At 41.4% G+C, this 21,823-nt stretch overlaps 1 protein-coding gene across 15 annotated transcripts in view; it reads right to left on the bottom strand.

Moving 5' to 3' along the window:
• The window catches only part of AKAP13 (A-kinase anchoring protein 13), a 293,291-nt gene that overhangs the window by 131,800 nt on the left and 139,668 nt on the right, over nt 1-21,823 (bottom strand). For 14 of the 15 annotated variants that reach the window (XM_074354303.1, XM_074354305.1, XM_074354308.1 and 11 more), the window contains 3 exons: nt 11,805-12,003; nt 6,165-9,264; nt 2,461-2,594 (listed from right to left, as the gene is read on the bottom strand). In XM_074354303.1, coding sequence (XP_074210404.1) covers nt 2,461-2,594; nt 6,165-9,264; nt 11,805-12,003 — 3,433 coding nt within the window. The remainder of the gene's footprint in view (nt 1-2,460; nt 2,595-6,164; nt 9,265-11,804; nt 12,004-21,823) is intronic. The other variant, XM_074354310.1, reaches the window with a different exon arrangement.

Below are 21,823 nucleotides of genomic sequence, written 5' to 3'. Positions count from 1 at the left end.
AGTCATACTCTTGTTTACAAGCAGCCCATGGCCCGCTTTCACACTGTACAGCAAAGCTGATTGGTTGTGACAGAGATCGAATATCTCACAAACCCCCAAATATTTACTCTCTGTCATTTACCAAAAAAAGCTCACGAACTTCTCAATGAACACAGTATGCGAAGAGTTAAGTGGGAAAAAGAGAAAGTGGGACATGGGCAGGATTAAAGTATGTTCATGCTTCATCCTTCCAATTCACAGCAAATGAGGCAACTCTGGCAGATTTTACATCACTTTAAGAATGCTGTGAACACAGAAACCTCCACTGTTCAGACCTGAAAATCTTCAAGAACTAAAAATCCCATTAACATATGCTTTCTCTAATGATACTAAATGAAGGCAGATACAAAGCACAGATACCCCCCCAGCAACAGACTAATCATGTGGTTCTCACGTACCGATGCTCCTTAGACTACACCCACAGTCAGAGAGCCTGGGTAAGAGTCAGGGAGGAAGGCACTCTGTTCCGTAAGCCCTAGGCTAGAATCAAAACTACAAGTTCCGACTCTAGCAGGATCAGACCCTGAGCTAGTCACGTGACTCTCCAAGGGTTTAATTCTTGTATCTGTAAAATGAGGCATGATGACCAGCCCAAGGAATATTCTTTCTCTAAACTCCTAAAACTGGAACGAAAATAAGAACAGGAAAGAGACGAGGAGAGAAGGAACTTTTTTTTTTTTTTAAAAGTATTTGTTTTCTTCTTTATATTAGTCAAAATACAATTCGGACAGAGCTATCCTCATGGGAAAGCAAAGCGTCCACAGCCAAGCATCAGGCTGTGCTGAAGGACACCACTTAGCAGGATGTTAAGACGGAGGACCGACAAACAGAGGCATCTGAATTCAAGGATGTGAGCTTGTTCCTTCCCCTTTTTAGGGGTTTCTGGAAACAAAGACACATGTACCCATACAGGGTGTGTTCCCTTTTCTCTCCCTAGGGGCAAAAGCAACATTTGTCTGAATAAGGCCTGCTGTACAAGCAGCCACCCAGGCATTAGTCATGAATATTATCTGTAAAAGGGGTGGGTTAGAACAGTCAGCACCTCCCTGCCACTGCACTCCAATAAAAGGAAGCTTGTTTATCACAGTCCATACACTTGAAACAGTTTGGGACGGTATAGTTCTGTTTACCTACTGGGGTAACTTTGAGAAAAAATGCCTCTTAACCCACTGAACAGCAAAAACAGTACACTCCCAAGTCTAGACAAGGAAGGCCAATTCTCTGAGGGGCATTACGATTTAGTCCAGTAACTTGATTATTCAGCTTCTTTCTAAAAGGTTTTTTTTAAAACAAGCATGGAATCTAAAGCTTAGAGCACTGTTTCTCTCAACAGGTTTAAGTTCCCTTCTTTTACAAGTTAATAGCTTTAAACAAGAAAATAATTTCAAGTCCCTGAAGAAAACCATTTTTGAAAACTTACTGAATATTAAATACAGAATTACCATATGATGCAGCACACCCACCTCAAAGTATATGAAAACATAACGTCCACACAAACTTACACATAAATAATTTGTTCCCAGCAATTATCATTCATAAGAGCTAAAAAGAAACAATTCCAAAGTACAACAAAGTGTGGTATACCCACACAATGGAATATTACTTGGCAATAAAAAGAAATGAAATACTGATTCATGTTACAACATGGCTGTTACCTTGAAATAGTACACTAAGTGAAAGAAACCAGTCACAAAAGGCCTCATTGTATAATCCCACATACGTGAAGTTCCAGAATGAGCAAATCCATAGAGACAGAAAAGAGATCAGTGCCTATCAGCTGAGGCAGGTGGGGGTGGACGGCTGATAATGAAAATGGGGGTTTCTTTTTGGCATGATGTTTTAGACAGTGGTGATGGGTGTATCACTCCATAAATACATTGTAAAAAACTAAACTGTGCACTTTATTTGAACGAGTGGATTTTATGGTTATGTGAATTATGTCTCAATAGAGCTGTTAGGAAAACCTACTGAACCTTTTTTTCAATCACTAAAAATGATACACTTCATACTTTAGTCAGTATTGAGCTTTAAGTTAAAATCTCATTTTCGCTATTGGTTTCCATATAAAAGAAAGAAGAGTCAGGTTTAAGGAGGATTAGTAGATCCCTTTCTGTGGTAATTCCCATTTTGTGACATGTTAAATCTCATGACAAACTGGCAAGTCTTGTGCTCAGAGGGAAAATCTTTTTCATTACAGTCTCCAAGGGATTCATGCAGGAGGGTCTGTTCCAAAACTCTGCTATGTAAAAGCTTCACTGCAACCACACGTCCACATGTGTACGTGAGGGAACGAGAAAGAGGGGGGAAAACTCTACTGTGAATAAAAAAAATCCCCACAGCTAAAAAAACAAGGCCATGAACCACACACAGCAAAGCCGGCTAAACACAGTGTGCTCACACAGAAAACTTGATGCCACTTACCACCTGGGTCTTCGGGCCTGGTGTCACCTCAGGTGTAGACGTTACGTCCCCTGCACCCACCTCTTCAGAGACTGAGCTCTCCCTGGCGTCACTCACAGAATCCACTTCATCTCCAGCTTTCGTGCCTGGCATTTCTGAAGAGAACAAGGCAGTTACAAAGTGCATTTGATTCCTGGGCCTTACTATGTACACAACATGCTCCAGGTTTCGCGTGTTTGCTTTTGCTTTTGTGTTGAACAGAAAGTATTCATTTCTGCCCCTGAGCTGAGCTATTCCCTGGCCTCTGTATGGATTTGCATCTAAGAAAAGATTTAGTTCAATGTCCACTGAACTTCCATTTTCACTGACTTTTCATGACAATTCGATGAGTGTGGTGCTGACTTGCGTATGGAAAAGTAAACTCACAAGTTTTAAGGGAACAGATTAACAGCTTAAGCTGGTTGTCCATCCTGACCATTATCAAAGAGGCAAGAGACATTTGCACACTGTTTGTACAGGACAAAAAGGAAAGAGCCACTGAGAATGAGATAAAGCCTTTGGGAAGAGTCAAATGTTCTTTAAAAACATACTACACACAATCATCTACCCATCACTGCAAATGATAAGACTGAACTATTCTAGCCAATTATTCTTTGTTTTAACGTTTATGTCTTGTTTAGGAAGAAATAATCACAAACTAGCAATTCCTTCTCATAAGAAAAAGTTTTTTTTCATGTTTTCTTTAGAATTATGCTCAACAGACCAAACAGTAGTGATTTTTGACCTGACTACTATATGGTCAAGCAAATACATGAAGGAAGTGGTAAAATGATGTCTGAGGCAAAGTTAGGCTTTGACACTTCTTTAAGGGGGACTGATGGTTAAACAGTCAAAATTAACCTTGATAATCCAAAGACAAATGAAACTATCACCTCAATTTCATTTGGAAAATTTTCTGTTCTTGTTATTAATCTAGTCATGCCACTACTCCAGCAGAGAAAAATGTTCCCTACACCAAAGGGCAGAGCGATTTCTTTCACTAAAGAATAAATTATATTAAGATTGTATTCTCGTAGCATATTATGAGATGCATAAAGATCTACTTTAGATTTAGGAAAGTTACATTCCTATAAATGAACATTTCTAAGTCTCCCTTCTGTGCCCTCACTTCTAATTGTATCATCTTACTAGCAATTTAAAAAACGGGCAAACATGTTTCCTTACCCAAAGAACCAAAATCTGTCTTACACTGCATAAAATGTCATTTAAGTTTAAAAAAAAATCTGATTAAGCAACCCCCTTAGAAGTATTCCTTGATTAAAACATTTCTAAGTGAGTAAGATAGCTTTTTGGGGGGGATGGGGGGAGGGTCGTTGATGATTTTTGTTTTATTTATTTGGGGATGTGATTTTTGGCACATCCTTACTATCCTATACCCATCACCTGAAAATACCTATCTTGGCAAATAGCGACCAGTCACAACAGTTAACAGATTACTGAGACCTGCGGGGTGTCGGCAGCCTCTGTGGGACTGGCCTGGCCCTGTCACGCACAACTTCCCACAGCACTGGGGTCAACGCTCTTGACGGGTGAAGGGTACCTCATTCTAACTGGAAGTTTTGTGTTTTCCTCATCTCAATTTCTATTTGGCTTTGCCGACAACAGAATATGAAAACAGAAGCCAATGCCATGTGGCTCGGGCCAAACCAGTAGTTAAACTGGTGTTTCCTCACTTATGAAACAGTAGGGTTAAATTCACAAATGGAATGTCAACTTCCTAGAAAATACCCTTTGGTCTGAGATCACACTCAGGTGCTTTTTCCCTGGGGCAGTGTGACCAGGGGCTTTCCCCAATCCTGGCTATTTTCTGAAGAAAGTACCAATTTCTTCATCACTGGCTATTTCTCTCTGAGGAGCACACACGACTCCTCTTGGTAGCAGAACAAGTAATGCGCCCACACATACCGACCAACCCCAAACCACAGATACTGCTGAAACTTCATTTTCTTCTCATTTTCCTTCATAAGTTTAAAATCTTAAATATAATGTCTCAGCATCTTTACTTCATTTGTGTCCTATTACAGCTCAAACTCTGAAACTCTTCCTGGTTTCTACCTTTTCTCATAATGTACTATAGACACAAACCTTAGTTCGTACTTGCTTGGGTTAAATTCTGACCACTGAGCCAGAAAGAGAAATAATTTCAGCTCATGTGGCCAAAGATGCAGCACCCAAACGGAAAGAACACAGCCAGGAGTCAGCTTACAGCCACGCCCGTTCTTCTGAAACATCAACCTGCCAGGGCCCCCAAAATAGACTTGTTGTTGTGCTTTATTTTAAAAATTAGAGACCTTCTCCTTTAAACTTCTGAGTAGCAGTCGACAAATTTCTCTCATTAACAATACAAAACACTAATATAACAAAAAGCCTGAAGTCATCAAAAATACTACCTCAGGTTTCTTAAATCCCTCAACTGGAAAAATAGATTATAAATGGCTAAAAAACCCTTTATCAGGGAAAACGACCACTATTTAAATTGCTCTTTTTCCAAAGCAACTTCTTTTCTTATTCTATTTGTTCTTTTTTCTCCACACCCCACCCCTACAGTCTTAACACATAATACAGTAAAGGGGTTTTCAAAAATTAGGAAGAACAGCAGAAACAATCAAACAATAAAAACAAAACAGGCTTCTTACCTACAAGAGCCTGGGGACAAGCATGGAGACGGGTCCTCTGTCTATACCTGGTAACAGGTGGTGGTTTCCAGGTGGGAATCAAACTGAACCCTGAATGGCTTCCGGAGTCAAAACCTTGAGTCCGACTCCAGTTTGAACTTTAGCCTCAAGCCCCCCAGTAAGAAATTTTATTCAGGCCGTTCATTTCCACCGAGCCACAGTGGTTTCTCTTTGCTCTCTCTGGACATGGTTACCCACAGACAGAACCGGCTGCTGTGTGAGCAATCTGCTTAGTGCAGCTGCTTCACCCAGATAAGCAGACACAACGACTGCCGGGTGACAGCAGCTCAGCAGACGAGGCTTGGGCGGAAATCCTGCATCCTATCCCCTGCGCTGTGCAGGGTCCTGAATTCCCAGACTGCTGCCCAAGAGCAACAGGCAGTGGACTGCAGGTCTGTGGAGGTCTGCGGCTCAGGCAGGAAAAGGGGGGAGTTCCCTTCCCCCTAACCTCCACCAGTGACCTAATACCACCATTGGGGACGCTGGGCCATCGGCTTGGAACGGCACTTACAGTTGTTCATGAAATCACTCTGACTAAGTTTGCTCAGGACACAGACTACGATGCTAGGAGAGGAAAAGAAGTTTCAGGCTTGTAAATAAAACACACTTTTTCAGCCCTATTATGGTTCTTGAGAGAAAGGACTAAAGCCATGTGAATAAAAACATCTGCTATATTCCTTTATTATCATTTTAGAGCACCTGGATCTCAGCACTGTTTTCCAGGTTAGGAAAGTTGCCACTGCTCCAGTGTGACAGACAGAGCACTTATAAGCTTTAAGCAATCAAGCCTGGAGTCTGGCACACAGGAAGCAAAATCTGCCCAAGCCTGAGATGACGAGCCTTTCCGGATGGTGTTGACTAGTAACTTGGCAACCTACCCAATGAACACAGGGCCACCAAACAACAACACCTGTACTTTTACCAGCATATCAGAGACTCTGAAGGGGATCTGTTTCTCCAACTACTGATTTTGATTTCTGCTTTGCTTACCTGTTGCCGGTGGAGGTCCCTGGACAGGCACAATACTCTTCTCTGGCTCCTCCCTTCCAGCAAAGCATCCTGCAAGGCTCCCAGAGGCTTCTCCACGAATAGTGCCCATGTGTGGGGTCCCCACAGGCTGGAAAGCACTCGCCTTCCTCGCAGCAGCACCTTCTAGCTGTTCAGTCACTGGGCCCGACTCGGAAGGACTGGGCAGCGACATGTGACTGACTTTCCCCTCCGTCATCAGCGCTCCCGAGGCCTTGACTCGTGCTATGACAGCATCCACTATGCGACTCGCAGCTGCCTCGATCGAGTCTGCTCTCTCAGGCAGATGCGCAGCTTTGGCAGAGAGAGTGCAGGGCAGTGGGGCAGTGCCTCTCTCCCTGCCTGGGACCTCGTCACCACAGCCCGAGAGCTGGGGCTCTGTGGGGAGGTCTGCTGCACTGGGCTGCAGCGGGACAGGGTGTGCCTCCTCTCTCATCTGTGCCCCCTTGGAGTCACCCACGCTGCAGTTGCTGTCCACTCCAGCCAGCTTCCCCTCCTGCTGACCAAGAGACGCCACCTCTGGGGTTGCGGCGCCCTGGAGGTCAGTCACAGCTTCATCTGGTAAAGCTCCCAGGATCATACTCTTCTCCTGGCCCAGCGACACCTGTGGAATCGGGACGTCATGGGTGTTGTGTGATATATCCTCTCTTCTGGCTCCAACCGTGCCCTGGACCACGGCACCATCCAATACCACATTTCCACTCACCTCACAAGCAGGGGTCTTGCCCTGGGACTGAGTGTTTTCCACTCCAACATCCAGAGCAGAAGGTTGACTGCAGTTAAGAGCCTCAGACCCATCTGGTAACGGTGGTGAGCTGCTCTGCTCTGCACCCAAGGCTTCCTGGCTTGCGTCTGCAGCTGGACTTGCTCCTGGTGGCACCAGGCTCTGTGCAGCCCCACCTTCAGTCAGCAGTGAGACTGGTGGGGCCACTTCCTTGTTATGTTTAGTTTCTGCGTTAAGACAGGCCAAGGGTGTGCCCAGTGAATTACCGTGCCGAAGCACTCTGTCCTCAGCACAGACAGCTGAGCTAGGTTCTTCACCAAATCCTGGGGGCTCTTGTCCAGGAGGTGGTGTTCTCTGCTCTTCCTGCAACGTTCCTGAACAAAGAGTGTCTTCCCTGATGGAGGAACAGCTCACTGCTTTATCCTTGTCATCTGGGCCCTGAGCTGCAGGGCTTTCTGGAACCACCTGGTTTTCTTCTTCAATCAAAACAGAATCAGAAGCCAAAGTGGCCTCACCCACATGTAGCAGGGAAGAGTCAGTGCCTCCTTCAATTTCCAGGACTTCAGGGGAAGCTGGGAGGCAGGGACTCTCATGCTCCCCACCAAGTCCTCCGGGGCTGGTGTTCCCCATGCCGGGCTGAAGACCTAGAGCAGAAGAGAGTGCGCACAGGTCCGCTGCACCGTCTTCTCGTGGCTGCTTCTCTGGATCATTCGAATGTCCGTCTGGGCCATCTCTACAGTCTGTGTATGGTTCAAGAGTTGCTGTTCCCTTTTCATTCTGGGAGGGGACAAGAGAAAGTGCGTCATCTTTGGTTACTGATTCACTGCTGGGACTGCTTGCCAGAGAGAAAGTCCTGCCTGATGTTACTGCCTGGTCTGATACCCGTTCTCTCTCAGCTCCGGGGACAACTGCATGCGGATGTGGAAGCCCCTCAAGCATGTCTATTAGAGATGATTCTAGTTTCACATCTTTTCCTTGGCTTTCTGTATCTGCAACTTTGAGAGGACAAAAAGCCACATGTTCCTGGGTCTCTCTAGTCGGGTCAGGGGGGGCTGTGTCAGTCTGTGGGCCTTCCGGGCAGATGACAGTGGGCGGGTGTTGTGTGGTGAATAGTCCTGTGGTGCTACTTTCAGGCTGGGTCACTATGTCATCACTGGGTTTTGCAGCCAACACTCCACTAGAAGTCACCGTGTTCTGCTGACAGGCAGAGGCAGCACAAAGTTGATCATCTCCAGTTGTCGAACAGATGGGTGGTTTGCTGTTTTGGCTTTGAACATGAGATGAAGCCGTTTCTGATGTCTGATTTGGCGTAACATCTGTCTGTGGCCTGGGAAGGGTTAGATCAGAGGGTGACACCGCCACACACACACTCGCTAAGGGAGTGTCAGGTTCTAACCCTTCTGAATTCCTGTCTTCTGCAGCAGTTGGAACTACCTGAGAGTTCTCGGCTCTGGGAGCATCAGCGGTCTCTTCACTACATCTACAAGTTTCCGTTTCTGCAGTTTTTTCAGTGGGGGCTTCTCCGTGACTGACTGCAAGTAAAGACTCTGCAGGCTTGTCAGTATCCAGGGAGCCAGTGGCAGAGGCGTCGTCTGGAACACTGGCTTTATCCACAGGCTCGTCTGTGACTTTTATGTCAGAGACTCCAGCTGTGCAGACACTGGAATCCTCAAATCTCTCCTTGGTACTCTCCCCTACTTCAAGCCTGTTCCTCTGGATGGTGGTGTCTGGGTTCATGAGACCACCCTCCGTTTCCCCTACAACCTCCGAGACACTGGCACCTGTGGAACCGACCACCAGTCCGCCTTCAGCGGGAGGCTGGGCAGTGCCGGGCTCCATGACCACACCTCCCTGCAGGACACTGCCTCCACTGCCCAGAGACTCCTGGTCTGTGGCTGCAGCAGCAGATTTTGTTCCAGTTTCTTCATTTGTGATTCCACAGGACGGAAGGCCTTCTGTGCCCTTTCCTCTGCAATCAGGTGTGCTCTGAGGGCAGCCGTCAGGATGAGACAGAGCCTCAGAGTCCACAGTAGGTGCTGGCTCCACCTCTCCGTCCTTCTCCAGGTCTGTATTTTCCTTCCCACAGGAACAGTCTGTATTCTCTTCCTTAACCACACTTGACATGTCATAGGAACTTTCAGCCTGCCCCACAGTGATCCCATGGCAGCACTGAGAGCTCTCAGCATCTTCAGGAGGAGAAGCAAACTGCTGGCTGACTGTGGGCTCTGATGCACAGGGAGGAAACCGACCATCTGCATCATGGAGGCTGGGCAGACTGGAAGGTTCTCGTGCTGCCAACACTGAGGGCATAAGATTGTCCATCTGCTTGAGGTTTGTTTTCTAGGAGAAAATGGAAGATATTTTTAAATAATTGTCCATGGGAAAAGATGTCACCGACACTTTATTACAAGCAAAAATCCTGCTGGAGAACACTCACTAGCATTCTAGGTCACATGATAAACAAACCTAAATAAACACAAGTAAGTTCTCTCTTGCTCCTGATAATCAATTTCCTTTTATAGCTACAAAACCACTGGGATAATAAAGTGGCAAGAATATACAATATGACTATTTTCTATATTATAAACTTATGTTTACAAAAGTAGATTAAAATTGAGCCTCAAAAACCTTATTTTAAAAAAGCACAGTGGATATATTCAAATGAGCAGCTGAGAAATATTTTTAAAGGGTCTTCAGAGGGGCAGAGGCTGCTTTCATGCTGCCTCGTACATACAAGGAAAAACAAATCCTGACCAGCCTTGTAAACTCTTTTCAATCGCAAGGCACAGACAGATGCTCCTGCACCCTAAATTCTCAGCAAGGAGTTACGCAGCACCCTTTTAATTCCCAAACTATGCTCCATTCAATCCAGCTTAACAATTTTAGTTATGGGGTTATATTTCAAAAAGACTGGCATGGTCAATATTCTTTAACTTTTTGATAAAAGTCATCCCTTTGTTCCTTTAATGCTGAATATTAAATAAGACTCTATCAAACTAATAATGCCTAATTCTTGATTATTCCCAGATGGTACTGTGGTTTGAGAGTGTTATATGTCATCTCAAAACAGTTTTTACAACTTTGAAAACAGATATAACCAACTATATGAGAATGGTTAAAATAATCATGGTTGAGCAATCCGATGGAAAATGCTATGCTGTCATATAAATGTTAACTATGAAAAGCAGTGAAATCAGAAAAAGGTATTTATAATATAATGTTTAAGAAAATAAATAAAATGTAAAATCTAAGGTTAGAATTAAGCAGAAATCAGAAGTACATGCAAATAAGGCTTAGGAAAAAATGCAGAAGAACAAATGCAGCTGATCTTTAAAGAGTATTTATATCAAAATTTCAGGAATCCATCTAATGATACTGTTTGTTCAACACATAAAAACTTTTTAAAATGTCTGGTTTGCTCTTCACTTGTTAGCTGACCTACTAGAACAATCTCATGCACACCTACTGCGCAGGGTCATCTGGTTCAGTTACTCACTCGGTTCTGACGTTGAACACTTACACTACCCCACCATCAGTCTCTCCTGCCCCTTTACTGGGTCTACTGAAAAAGCTCACACGTGTAAGTGTAAACTGTGTTACGCTCATGAAAGTCCTTCTAATAAGACAGTGTAAGAAAAGCAGATTCTCACTAAAAAGTTTCTGTCCTGTGCTCCTTAAGAGTATTCAAAACTGCTTGCTTCCCTTCCTACTGAGAGTGCAACGGTCTCCTAAAAATTAGGGATGAAATCAGGTCATTAAGCTGAATAAAGGGTAAACATTACAGGACAGAGAGATTTGGAGGAAAAAAGCGGTACTGCTTGAGAATTTGTAGAAGCTCCTAACACATGCATCCTCTCACAGTTTTAACTTCTCATGGTTTCCTGTAAACTATACCTATACCTTGCAGGTACCTTTGGCACCTGCAAACTGCTATTTCAAACGGACTATCATTCACCGAGTAAGAAGAGCTCTAAAGGAAAATCTGACTTCCTGACAGTCCATCCAGAGGAAAATAAAATGACACCTGTTCCGGAACAAACACAGTTTGGAGGAGCAGAAGCAGGCGCACCATTCAACCCTTCTACGAAGTGTCTCGATCTGCTGGCCTCAGAAACAAGACCTGCTCCTAGAGAAGCCTCTGGCACTGAGCTGACGACCCTAGATGACCTTAAATGAAATTACTGCCAAGCTTTTTCCAAATCAAATCAACTATGAAATAAAATCGGAGGAAAAATTATTTAAACTTAGCCTTTCAGATGTTATGGCCAAGAGAGATGTACCCATATGACATTTAGATTATCCGTAATAAATGCTACCAGGGAGTCTGTAATGTTTTTATGTCTGGCAACAGCTTTATCTTGAAGGCTTGAGTGGATTATAAAAATCTTAATTTTTTTATTGATCTTCTAAAGCACATAACTATCGATTCAAATATAGTAAACATGCTCATCATCAATAGTTGTGAAAAGCCTCTATTTCTGAGTAAATCTGGTTCTTGTTCTTTAGCAACAATCTCAGAAACTGTTTAGCTCATTTCATTTTATAAACTTAAACCAACAAATGTATAGAGTTAAACAAGTTTCCTTTTACGCCAGGGAAGTTTAGTTCTAGTTGTTGCATATTTCTGTATCTGCAATGTGTATCAGTGTATTTCATTATTTTAAAAGCCCGGCAAACACCACTGAAACATTCTCAGCCTCCTGCTGCTGCCACCCCAAAGCCAGCTCTGCATCTGCACATGGTAACACCTATGCAGGTAAAACTGCTCTGCAGGCTTCACGGTCTTTAAGGGAAGCATTTTTATGTTCTAATTATAACAAGGTTCATTGCGGGAAGGGGTGAGGTCACCAAAGACTGAAAATGAAACTTTTCTTCTTTACCATTAGCTGCTGTTGGATGTTCATAAGTTTAAAAATATGTCCAGTGCAACTGTCTCCAGGAGGTCGGGGCTCCTGGTGTGAGTCGGACTCGGAGGTTAACGTATAGATGTCCAGCTCTCGGTGATGTCTCACAAAACAGTCTCCGTAAGGGATTTCATACGATAAACTGCTCCAGGAGTCTGGTTCTCCAGCATTCTCCCTGGAAGCAAGCAAACTCTGGTTAATATTATATTATCATGTGTATAATATAATAATATGTTAAAATATATATATATATTTTTTTCTGTCTCCCAGGCATAGATTTAACCCTCAAAGTCTTATGTAAAATTTTTCACCTCATTGCTCTTTGAGGCTCTGTAGGAAAAATCTGGTTTGTACAGTTCCCCAGTAATTCAGGCATATAACTAACTGTTCCATCCTCTTCACAAGGGGTCATAAATGGGTTAAATGAAAACTGTAGTATTTCTCCCTAAGGACAATCTTTTGATCAGAAGAGAAGACTAGGACCTTAAAATAGTTACTATTATGCCAACAACCATATAATGAGGAAATGTAAGTAGGATGGTTTTAGCCTCGCTTTCCAAAAAAGCAAGGCTTATTAAGCGTTTCCCTTAAAATGGGTTATATCACATGCTAATTGCAGTTAATTATACTGGGAAGGACAGAACTAATCACTCCAATCCCTGCAACGGCACACCAATGTTTATTACAAATAGGTGGAGAACGCATTCTCAAAATTCTCAAGGTCAACTATATGAAAAAAAGCTACTACAATGTCATATCGCATTATGCTTGTCAATATAATTATCAAATCCTCTTTTGAATGAAGTACTTTTAAGTACTTAAGTAAGTTATAACTTTTTTAATTTAAAAAACAACTCTGCTCAATTCACATCATTATGGATATACCTCATAGTTAAACAAAGCACTTATATGTAAAGTATTTCTGGGATAGGCCTCAAAACATGAAATCTCGGTGGGAGAGGGTACAGCTCAGTGGCAGAGGGCGTGCTTAGCATGCACGAGGTTCTGGGTTCAGTCCCCGGTACCTTCGTTAAACTAACAAAACAACAAACCTAATCTCCCCCCAAAACAAAACCAGGAAATCTCTTATGTGGTTCTCTCTAATGAACCCAGTACGCTGGTAAAGTATCCTAGAGATTCTGGAAGAAGGCGGAAGGTTGTGTTTGAGATCATCATCATGTTTTAAAATGGAAGAAACTAAAGTATTAAGACATAACAGACATGCCATCCACTGACAAAATAAGAGGGAAACATTACTTCAACTCTCTCTCTCAGTGCTTTGTCTACTAAACCGCACCTGTCTGTCTGTCTGTAACAATTCACCAGTGAATAACTGGAATCTGAAAGCTAAAAATATGCTGTAGTGGAAAACCGGTAACAAACTGGAGAGCCACGCACTGACTGAGGGTAACAAGGGGGCTGCAAGAGGAAACTATTGTAATTTCCACACTCAAGGGTGACACCCCAGCAGCTGCTTAAAATGAACCTAGCATATGCTCTGTTAAATGTTTTACATATTTACCAAGCTGCTCTACGCTGAGTAAAGTGACCACAAACAGAAAAGTACCTGTAAGACAGTCACTTAAAAGTTCAACTGAATGACTCAATTAAGCAGCCAATCAGCTATACCAAACGAGGGGGCGGTGACTTGTGAGCTTTGGAGCTTGGGTTGACATTGCCATGAACTCTGCTTAACTGTCTGACAGACATTACTGGCATAACTGCTTACTCAGATTACCATTATAACCATACTCCAATTTGTTTTTTTAAAACAAAAGGCCTTTGAAAACAAAACTTGATTTATACAACACCATTCAGTGTGAACCAAATATAATAAGCTAAAAGGGGACTGTCTGCCAAGGCAGGGGCAATTAAAAAGTGCAAAGTCCATTTCCAACAAAATGGATTTTTTTTTTTTTTACCAACCTCACCACTATTAATTCTCAAACTGCTTCTTTTCTAATATCTAAACCTTGGGAAATTCCTTTCTGTGACCACAGTCTATTTACCATCCATCTCTCCCATTCTCCCCTTCCAGAGGAATGTGCTCTTGTTGCCATAAGTGCTAACCCTGCAATCTTCCAACTCATCATCCCTGTGGATTTTTGTTGCTTCCTAGCCCGTTTAGAAACCAAAGACTAGTCAACGCCATTATTCTCCCACTGGCTTCCATGAGTACCTGCTGCCACCAACACTTTTTGTTGTTCTTCTTGCATTGGGAGTGGTGTGTGTACTGTGTATGCCCACACCACCTAGGCATTCTCTTCATCTTAAGCATGCCATGAAGCATAGATCTACCGTACGGACACATAAAGCAGAGAGCCACAGAACTTCATGGACCAAGGCCACTCAGCTAACAACTGTCTCCTTGCACACTGCAACAGCCCTTCACAGAGGCCGTGCTGCACCACCCATGCTTCTGCCTGGCCAGCAACACCTCCACAGTAAAGCACCAACGTTCTTTTAGTAGATTTATCTTTGTAGATCTTACTCTGCAGCCACACTGTAAACGCCCATTCCCCACGCACACTTCATGAGCCAGACATGCCGGCCTATCCAAACTCCACCCATCCTGCACAGTCTGGTGTCCTGATCTCTGTTTCTATTGTTCTCTCTATGGACACAGAACCTGTTCACCCACTGATCTTATTATATTACTCTTTTATGGCTTAAAAAACACTTTAATAATTCATTACATATTATAAATAATATGTTAAAAGCTATTTAATAATTTATGTCCTTGTCATTCCTTCTCACTAGAATACAAGCTCCTTAGGACTGAGATGGTGTCTCTCGGAGCTGCAATTCACAGAAGGTTCAAGATAGAAAGTACAGAATACAAAAATAAGAGTATATGAAGAACTTCTCTTTATCACTAACTTTTTTGGCAGAGTAACAAATGAAAACCTGGCCTAACATTCTGGGGTCATGTTATATAAAAAACTACACATCTCCAAACACCAGGATCACGAAGCACAGACAGACACGCACAAGGCGGGAACGAAGGAGCTGAGACTGACAAGGCATTACAAACTGACTTCCCAACACAGAAGATGCAGGCTCAGCTCACTACCTGCCCCCTTCCCCTAAAAACACACGCCCACAGCCTGTCCTTTCCTCCTCGTTAAGAGCTATAATTTCGGTTGCATCAGTGTTCAGTGTCTGTGCTATCATGTGTCTAGAGCTGCTGTCCACAGCCGATCCAAGTAACGAACTACAATTACTTCTCCTTTCTTTGTATAATTTATTACTTTCTGTTGAATTAAATGGGTTTTTCTAATTACTTTCCTTTTTCTGATTACTCCTAACTACAATCTTGTTTTTATGGTCTTGTTTCACAATGTGATATTCGAAGACCACTCAATGAAACATTTACTGAACACCTATTACACAGTAGGCACTGTGCTAGATGCCAGGGCTACAGGGATAAATATGATACCTTTCTCAAGGATAAATGTACAAACACAGTTTAAAGTCAAACATGAATCAGACAGCCACAGTTTGGCTTACTGGTGTTACTGTCACCTCCATGGAAACAAAAAGCAGGAAAGAATCTAATAGGAGTTTTACCCTTATGAATGTGGCATTTTATGCACTAAATATACCATATTTTATCAAAATTATAATGCTATACACCTTGTAAAAGTAACATTTTTTGTACTACCAAGAAAAAACCTTGTGAATTAAATTATGACACAAGCTGGAATATGTACATCTGAAAAGAGGTAACACAGACTATAAATACTGTCAACTACCCCCCTGAATACTGGTAGGGGTAAAACAATTCAAACGAACAAACAATCCAACATCACCTGCTTAATGTGAACATTCTCCAGGGCTCCCTGAGCATGCAACAAATAGACCGTAGATATAAGTGAAAAATGCAGCTCAGAGGCTTTAGACAGACTTTAACAAAAAACACCCAAGACACTAGCTTTCAAACTTCTAAGTAGCTGAACAGTTTCAAACAAAACCATATGCAGAAACAGAGTTGCTTCAGTGATGGAACAGCAGGCCCAGTCCCACTCCAACCACCTTCCCTCCTAGGTGGGCTATGAGGCCCATACCTGGAATCCAAGGAGTAATTAAATGTTCTGCAATTCCCAAAGTACAGACTTCTTTATGGACAGCTACCACATTTCCCATTTTAAAGTCATTTTCCTTGCTTAGTCTCCTTCACACTTGTGGACTAACTACTCAGCATTCTCCTGATTAGAAGCCCTCTGTGTGTCTAGTTAGTAATCAAGTTGTTCCTTGGCCTTGTATTTTTGCTCTGGAGAAGAATATGCCTGGGTATCTAAAACTTACCTTAGAAATACACACGAAGATTTTATGTACTCAAATCAAGTCTGGCAGGACAGAAAGGCACATTCACAAATGAACTAGAAATTCTGGTTATCTCAGTTGGTGAATTAAGAGGCACCAGAGCCTCAGCTGAGTGAAAGGCAGATTTGTAGATGGAGTACAGAGGCTGCAGGAAGGTTTACAGAGATCTCCACTAACTTTCCCTTTTCATCCCAATGAGGACAGCACCGCGCTGAAGAAAGGAGAAGGTATTTTTACTACCAATTGTGACAGTGTGCATTATTTCATTACTATGACACCAGATGGTACTGGGGTCTCTTAGAATTTCTTAGATTGTTACATTCAACTAGATCTCAGAACAGGCTTCAAGATATAAAGAGCTGAGATCATGATTACTGGAAACTTTCAATCATCCTGTTAATAAGGTAATTTTCAACCATTCATGGCACCCTGAATTTTATCTAGAGTGTCCAGCATGACTCCAAGGGCAGTCTTCCTTTTCTGAGCTCTGAAAGACTTGTTGCTCTGCACCATAACCTCCTCTTCACTCATCTGTCACCCCTGTGGAGGACAGGACCAGGACTACACACTTGCCGACTTGCTGGGTCTCACTACCCTGTTCCATCTCCTGACACACTGTAGGTACTCAAATACTTGCTGGGATTTCACTCCAGGACAGCAGAGTAGGGATATCCCTCTGTTATCCTCAAGATGTTTACAAATGGTTTGAAATCACTAAGAACTCACTCTATATGAAGGGAAAGATAACCTAAAGAAGTAAATCTAGTAAGACCCAATGGAGTGGCAGTGATGGCTTAAAAGGTAAAGTTGGCAAAGGAGATTAAAAATCCATGACAACTGAATTCAGTGTATGATAAAGACCAGGAGGAAAAATCATGGCTTGAAAGGATATTTTCAACAGCTAGTGAAAAGTGAATATAAACTATATATTAGAAAATCATATTATGTTAATGTTGTATTACTGATTTTGATAACTGTACTGTTGTAAGAATATGCTGAAATATTTAGGAATAAAGGGGCAACTTTACTCTCAAAAGAGCTCAGTAAAATTCTATCCATCCATCCATCTACACACATACAAACACACACAAAGCAAATACAACAAAATGTTAACAATTGGTGAATTTAGATACACAGCAGCTCACTGTATTATTCTTGCACCTTGTCTGAGTTTAGAATTTTTCAAAAAATGTTAAAACATTAATTTTAAAAAGGCAGAGGTATTAATTCTTTGACTATTCTACGATTAGTATTTAGCGAATATGTTGCGATTACTTAAGGCAGGGAAGAAACTAATATTAGAGTACCCACTAAGAGACAGGCCATACACCACGTAATTTAATCTTCATATGAATTTTTCAAAGAAGTACTACCCCTAGTTCAAAGGAGGAGAAATTTAGACTCAGAAATATTAACTCATTTGCTCTGCATATAACACAACAGATTTTGATAAACCTGGCCTCAAACGTTACCATTTCCAAAAAAGTGAGAATTTAGACTAGACATGTAACCTCTTTGAGTATGCATCATGATCTGAAAAAAAGATAGTAAGAGTCCCTTTAAAAGCTGCTGTGGTGATTAGAGGGAACAGGAAACAAAGTATCTAATAATGCCTGGCACCCTGGCGGCAGTCAGGGAACACTGGTGCTCGCCTTACTAGCACACAGCACACACATAATGGAGTAATGCACTTGGATCTACGTGGGACTGACTCCCAAAGCCTGTGCTCCCCCACCATTGAATGCTGCACTGCTTCAGGTGGAAAGGGCTGGTCTTTACAGGAACGCCTCAACAGGTGCCACAGCAGGAAGCGTCTCGGGTCATGTGAAGTCAGCAGGGAGCAAACAGGTCTTTAGGGGAACCATTTCTTCACAAATTAAAAGAACATTCACCCCAGGCAGAACATTTTCCAACACACAAGCCTTCTCTGATGAGAAGTTCTAAAGCCTATCCTCTGCTGGCTGAGTCACTCACAGAATGAGCAGATCAACCACAGTCCTTCTCAGGTGTCTGATGAGATTCTGACAGCATTCAGGACAAGCGGCACAGTCCACAACTCTCATTACCTGACTATCTGCAAAATGAGCACAAGCTACCCACATGAAGGACAACATCAACTTGCATGTTTATTCCTTCAGTTTTTCTCAAAAATGACACCCCAAAGTGTTGGCTACATTTTTCACAAAACTGACACTAACTAGCACCTACCTTTTTTCCTAAGGGGAAAAAATATCCCACTTGTCATAACAAATCATCGCAAATTCATCTCATTATGTTGTATTTAGACTTCCCTAGAGGCTAATCCCTGGGCAATATGATGGGAAAAGCACGAGAACTGAGGTCTGAGCAGAATCTTGTTTATACCACGGTCTGATCTAAGACAAATTATGCTTCTATGAGAGTCTTTTCATCTATTTAAAAAAGAATTAGGAATAATATTAGCTCTCTTACAAAACTGTTGCAAGGATTAAAAGATACATGGATAGAGATATCATTGCTATATACATGGTTAGTAAGTACTCATTAAATTTTAGGTCCTATTTCCTTCCACAAGCTGGGGGTACAACCATAACCACCCTCTTTTAGTGCTAAGTTTAATTATGTAATAATGTTATCAAATATTGAGCAATGTGTTTATATATCACATGTATCACCTCATTTATTCTTAACTATCTTGTGAGGGAAGATATTACCCCAATTTGCAGATGAGGAAACTGAAACTGAGTCAGAATTTGGGCTGACATTCTAAACCGCCCCACAAAACTATCTCTACTGTCTATTTTGCACTAGAAAATGCAGACCAATAAAACAAATGAAATATTCTTAATACACGTATTTTGGGTGATTAAGTTCTGGAGATTTAAGTTCTAGATTACTGTGCATTATGGACATGGTTACAGTTTGTGGTCCATGCCGTCCATGGTCATTTTTCTCTCTTCCCTTCCACCCTCAGGGGCTACCTGGGTCCTCTTACTCCATGGTTCCATGACTTCTGGAATACCTCACTCCTCTAACAGCCAAAGTTCTGTATTTTCTAGTTTAACCTTATTGCACTGCTTTCAAGATTCTGTAAAACCATTTTCAATATCCTACCATATTAATTATACATACATCAATATCTATCATACCAATACTTACAGGGTAAATAAAAATTAAAGTCAAGTTTATACTAGACAGACATCTAAATATTTACTGATGTGATCAAGGTACCTAGTTGTTGATTCTTCTTTTTTAATCAGATTTAAGCCACCAACCTGACTCACCAAGTAACTCTCGGGAATTAATCTTCAGACACGATGCTAAGCACTAAATTTTCCCACTAAAGCAAAGTTCTTCATCTTACCTGCGTTTTAGAATTACCTGGAGAGCTTTAAAAATTCCTGATGTCCAGACCGTACCTCTCACCGATTAAATAAAAAATCTCTAGAGGTGGCCCTAGGCATCAATATTTTTTTTTAAAGGTTCCCAGGAGACTAATGTGTAATTAGAATCCCCATGTGATTCTAATGTGCGGCCAAGGTTGTAAAACACCACATTAAAGTAACCTACAGGTGCCGATTCATTTAAAAAAGAAAAGTAGAGCTAAGGCTGGCAAGATGACAATGAATACTGGAGCTGTTCATTTATCCTTTGACCTAATTATGTAATCCCCTGGAATTTACCCTATAGAAATGATTTATAAGACGTGAAAAAACAACAGGCGAAAAAATGAGGCTCACTGCAGCATTCGCTTAGTTAATTTCTGGGGTTTTTTTTTTTTAAGGTTAAAATTAACATCAAACATTAAATGATTTAAATACTTGTGATAAACAGAATATTTTAGAGGGCCTCAAAAATAATTATACAGACCCAAGAAATAGATAAAGAGTATGATAAAGTGAAAATATCAAAATACAAAATGGAATATCAGCTGCAAGTATTTAAGAAAGTCCAAGCAGTGTGGGAGGTTAATATCTGATAATGAAATAAACCTGTCTTAACAGTGGTGGCATTATGAATAAGTTATGTGTAACTTAATTGTTTAAAAAATACTAATTCTTCCCTCCCTGTTACCTTCCTACCTTCTGGCCTAAGTCAGAAGGCAGGCAGCTTACTGCAGGTGTCCCCAAGAGCTGCTTCAAGGGAACATGGAAAAATAAATCACGACACAGAAGTCTGAGCCTGGACTCTGAAACAGTTATACTTAATTCATCCCCAGAACACCGGGCACTTCAAACAGACCCTCAGCTAAGAAACAACCCAGACTGACCAATCTCTACTCACCCTGTAAGGTACTCTCTCTTTCTCAGCCCTGTCGCTCCCCAGATGACTTAGGTCAGCTCAGTGATACACAGAGATTTCTGTTTAAGTACTTCTTGGTTTTACACTTAGTATAAAGCTAGGCTGATCTCTCACAGGATCCTTTGCCTATTCCATGAGTTATTGTCTTGGTAACTACTTATCTCCTCTGCCTGCAAAGTGCCTGGTGTTACTTAACGAGAGGGAGAGACACAGACACGTGGAAATTATTTGGAAACGGAGGACATTGTCACTGTTGACAGAAGTCAAATTCTAAATTGGGGAAAGAGACAGAAATACTTACAAAATAGTCTGAAACTTGAAAAAAATAGAACTGTTTAAAGTAATTTCAGACTAATGAACAGAACCCAGATCAGTAAGAAAAGTCCAATATCCAAGCACCAGAAGAGAGAGAACACATCTTAAAAACGTTAAAGAGTTTCCTTAGCTTTCTCACAAAGCAAATACACAAAGCAAAATCAAATAGCAATCTTATATGCTTACCAAATTAAACAACTAATCACAAAAGAGGGACAGGAATGCTCATCCATTTTTTTAAACTTTATTTGAAACTCAATATAATGGAAAGATTAAGAGCTAAATATGAATCTCAAACTCTAATAGAATGGTAAGCATTAAAATCAGTTGATTTAACAGGTTCCAATGGTGAAGATTCCATTTTCTATAGATAAGCTATTTGTCCTACTTACAGAAACCGGTAACTTTAATCACAATGAAGTCATAATTCTGTAAACCAGCTTTTCCAGCTCAAGAAAAAAAGAGAATTTTTGTTCATTAGTCTGGGCAGGATTCTTATCTTCAGGCATGAAGTTCACCTGACTTTGTATCAGGTTACTGTAATTAAAATTTAAGAAAAGAGCCCATACTTAACAAGTCTAAACTTATGGTTACCAGGGGGGAAGGGGGTGGGAGGGGATAAATTGGGAGTTAGAGATTTGCAGATACTGACTGGTATGTGTAAAATGGATAAACAAGTTTATACTGTATAGCACAGGGAACTATAATTGGTATCATATAGTAACCTATAATGAAAAAGAATATGCAAATGAATATATGTATGTATATGTATGACTGAAACATTATGCTGTACACCAGAAATTGACACATTGTAAAATGACTATACTTCAATAAAAATAATTTTTAAAGAACCTATTAATAATAATAATAATAATAATAATAATAATAAAAAAAGAAGTCTATAGGCTTCTAATGATCTTGTGTATTTTTATAAATCCCACTGCCCTTATTCAGCACTCTTCATAATTCACTGGTGAAATGCATTAATCTTATTTAGAAGCAGTTAGACAAGTGTAATAGGTCAAAATAAAGGCACACTGTCTCTTTCACAGAATACATGTGACTTTTTTCAG

This window comes from Camelus bactrianus, chromosome 27 (assembly GCF_048773025.1).
Source record: "Camelus bactrianus isolate YW-2024 breed Bactrian camel chromosome 27, ASM4877302v1, whole genome shotgun sequence".
Classification (NCBI taxonomy): domain Eukaryota; kingdom Metazoa; phylum Chordata; class Mammalia; order Artiodactyla; family Camelidae; genus Camelus; species Camelus bactrianus.
This window is presented reverse-complemented; position numbering and strand designations above follow the sequence as displayed.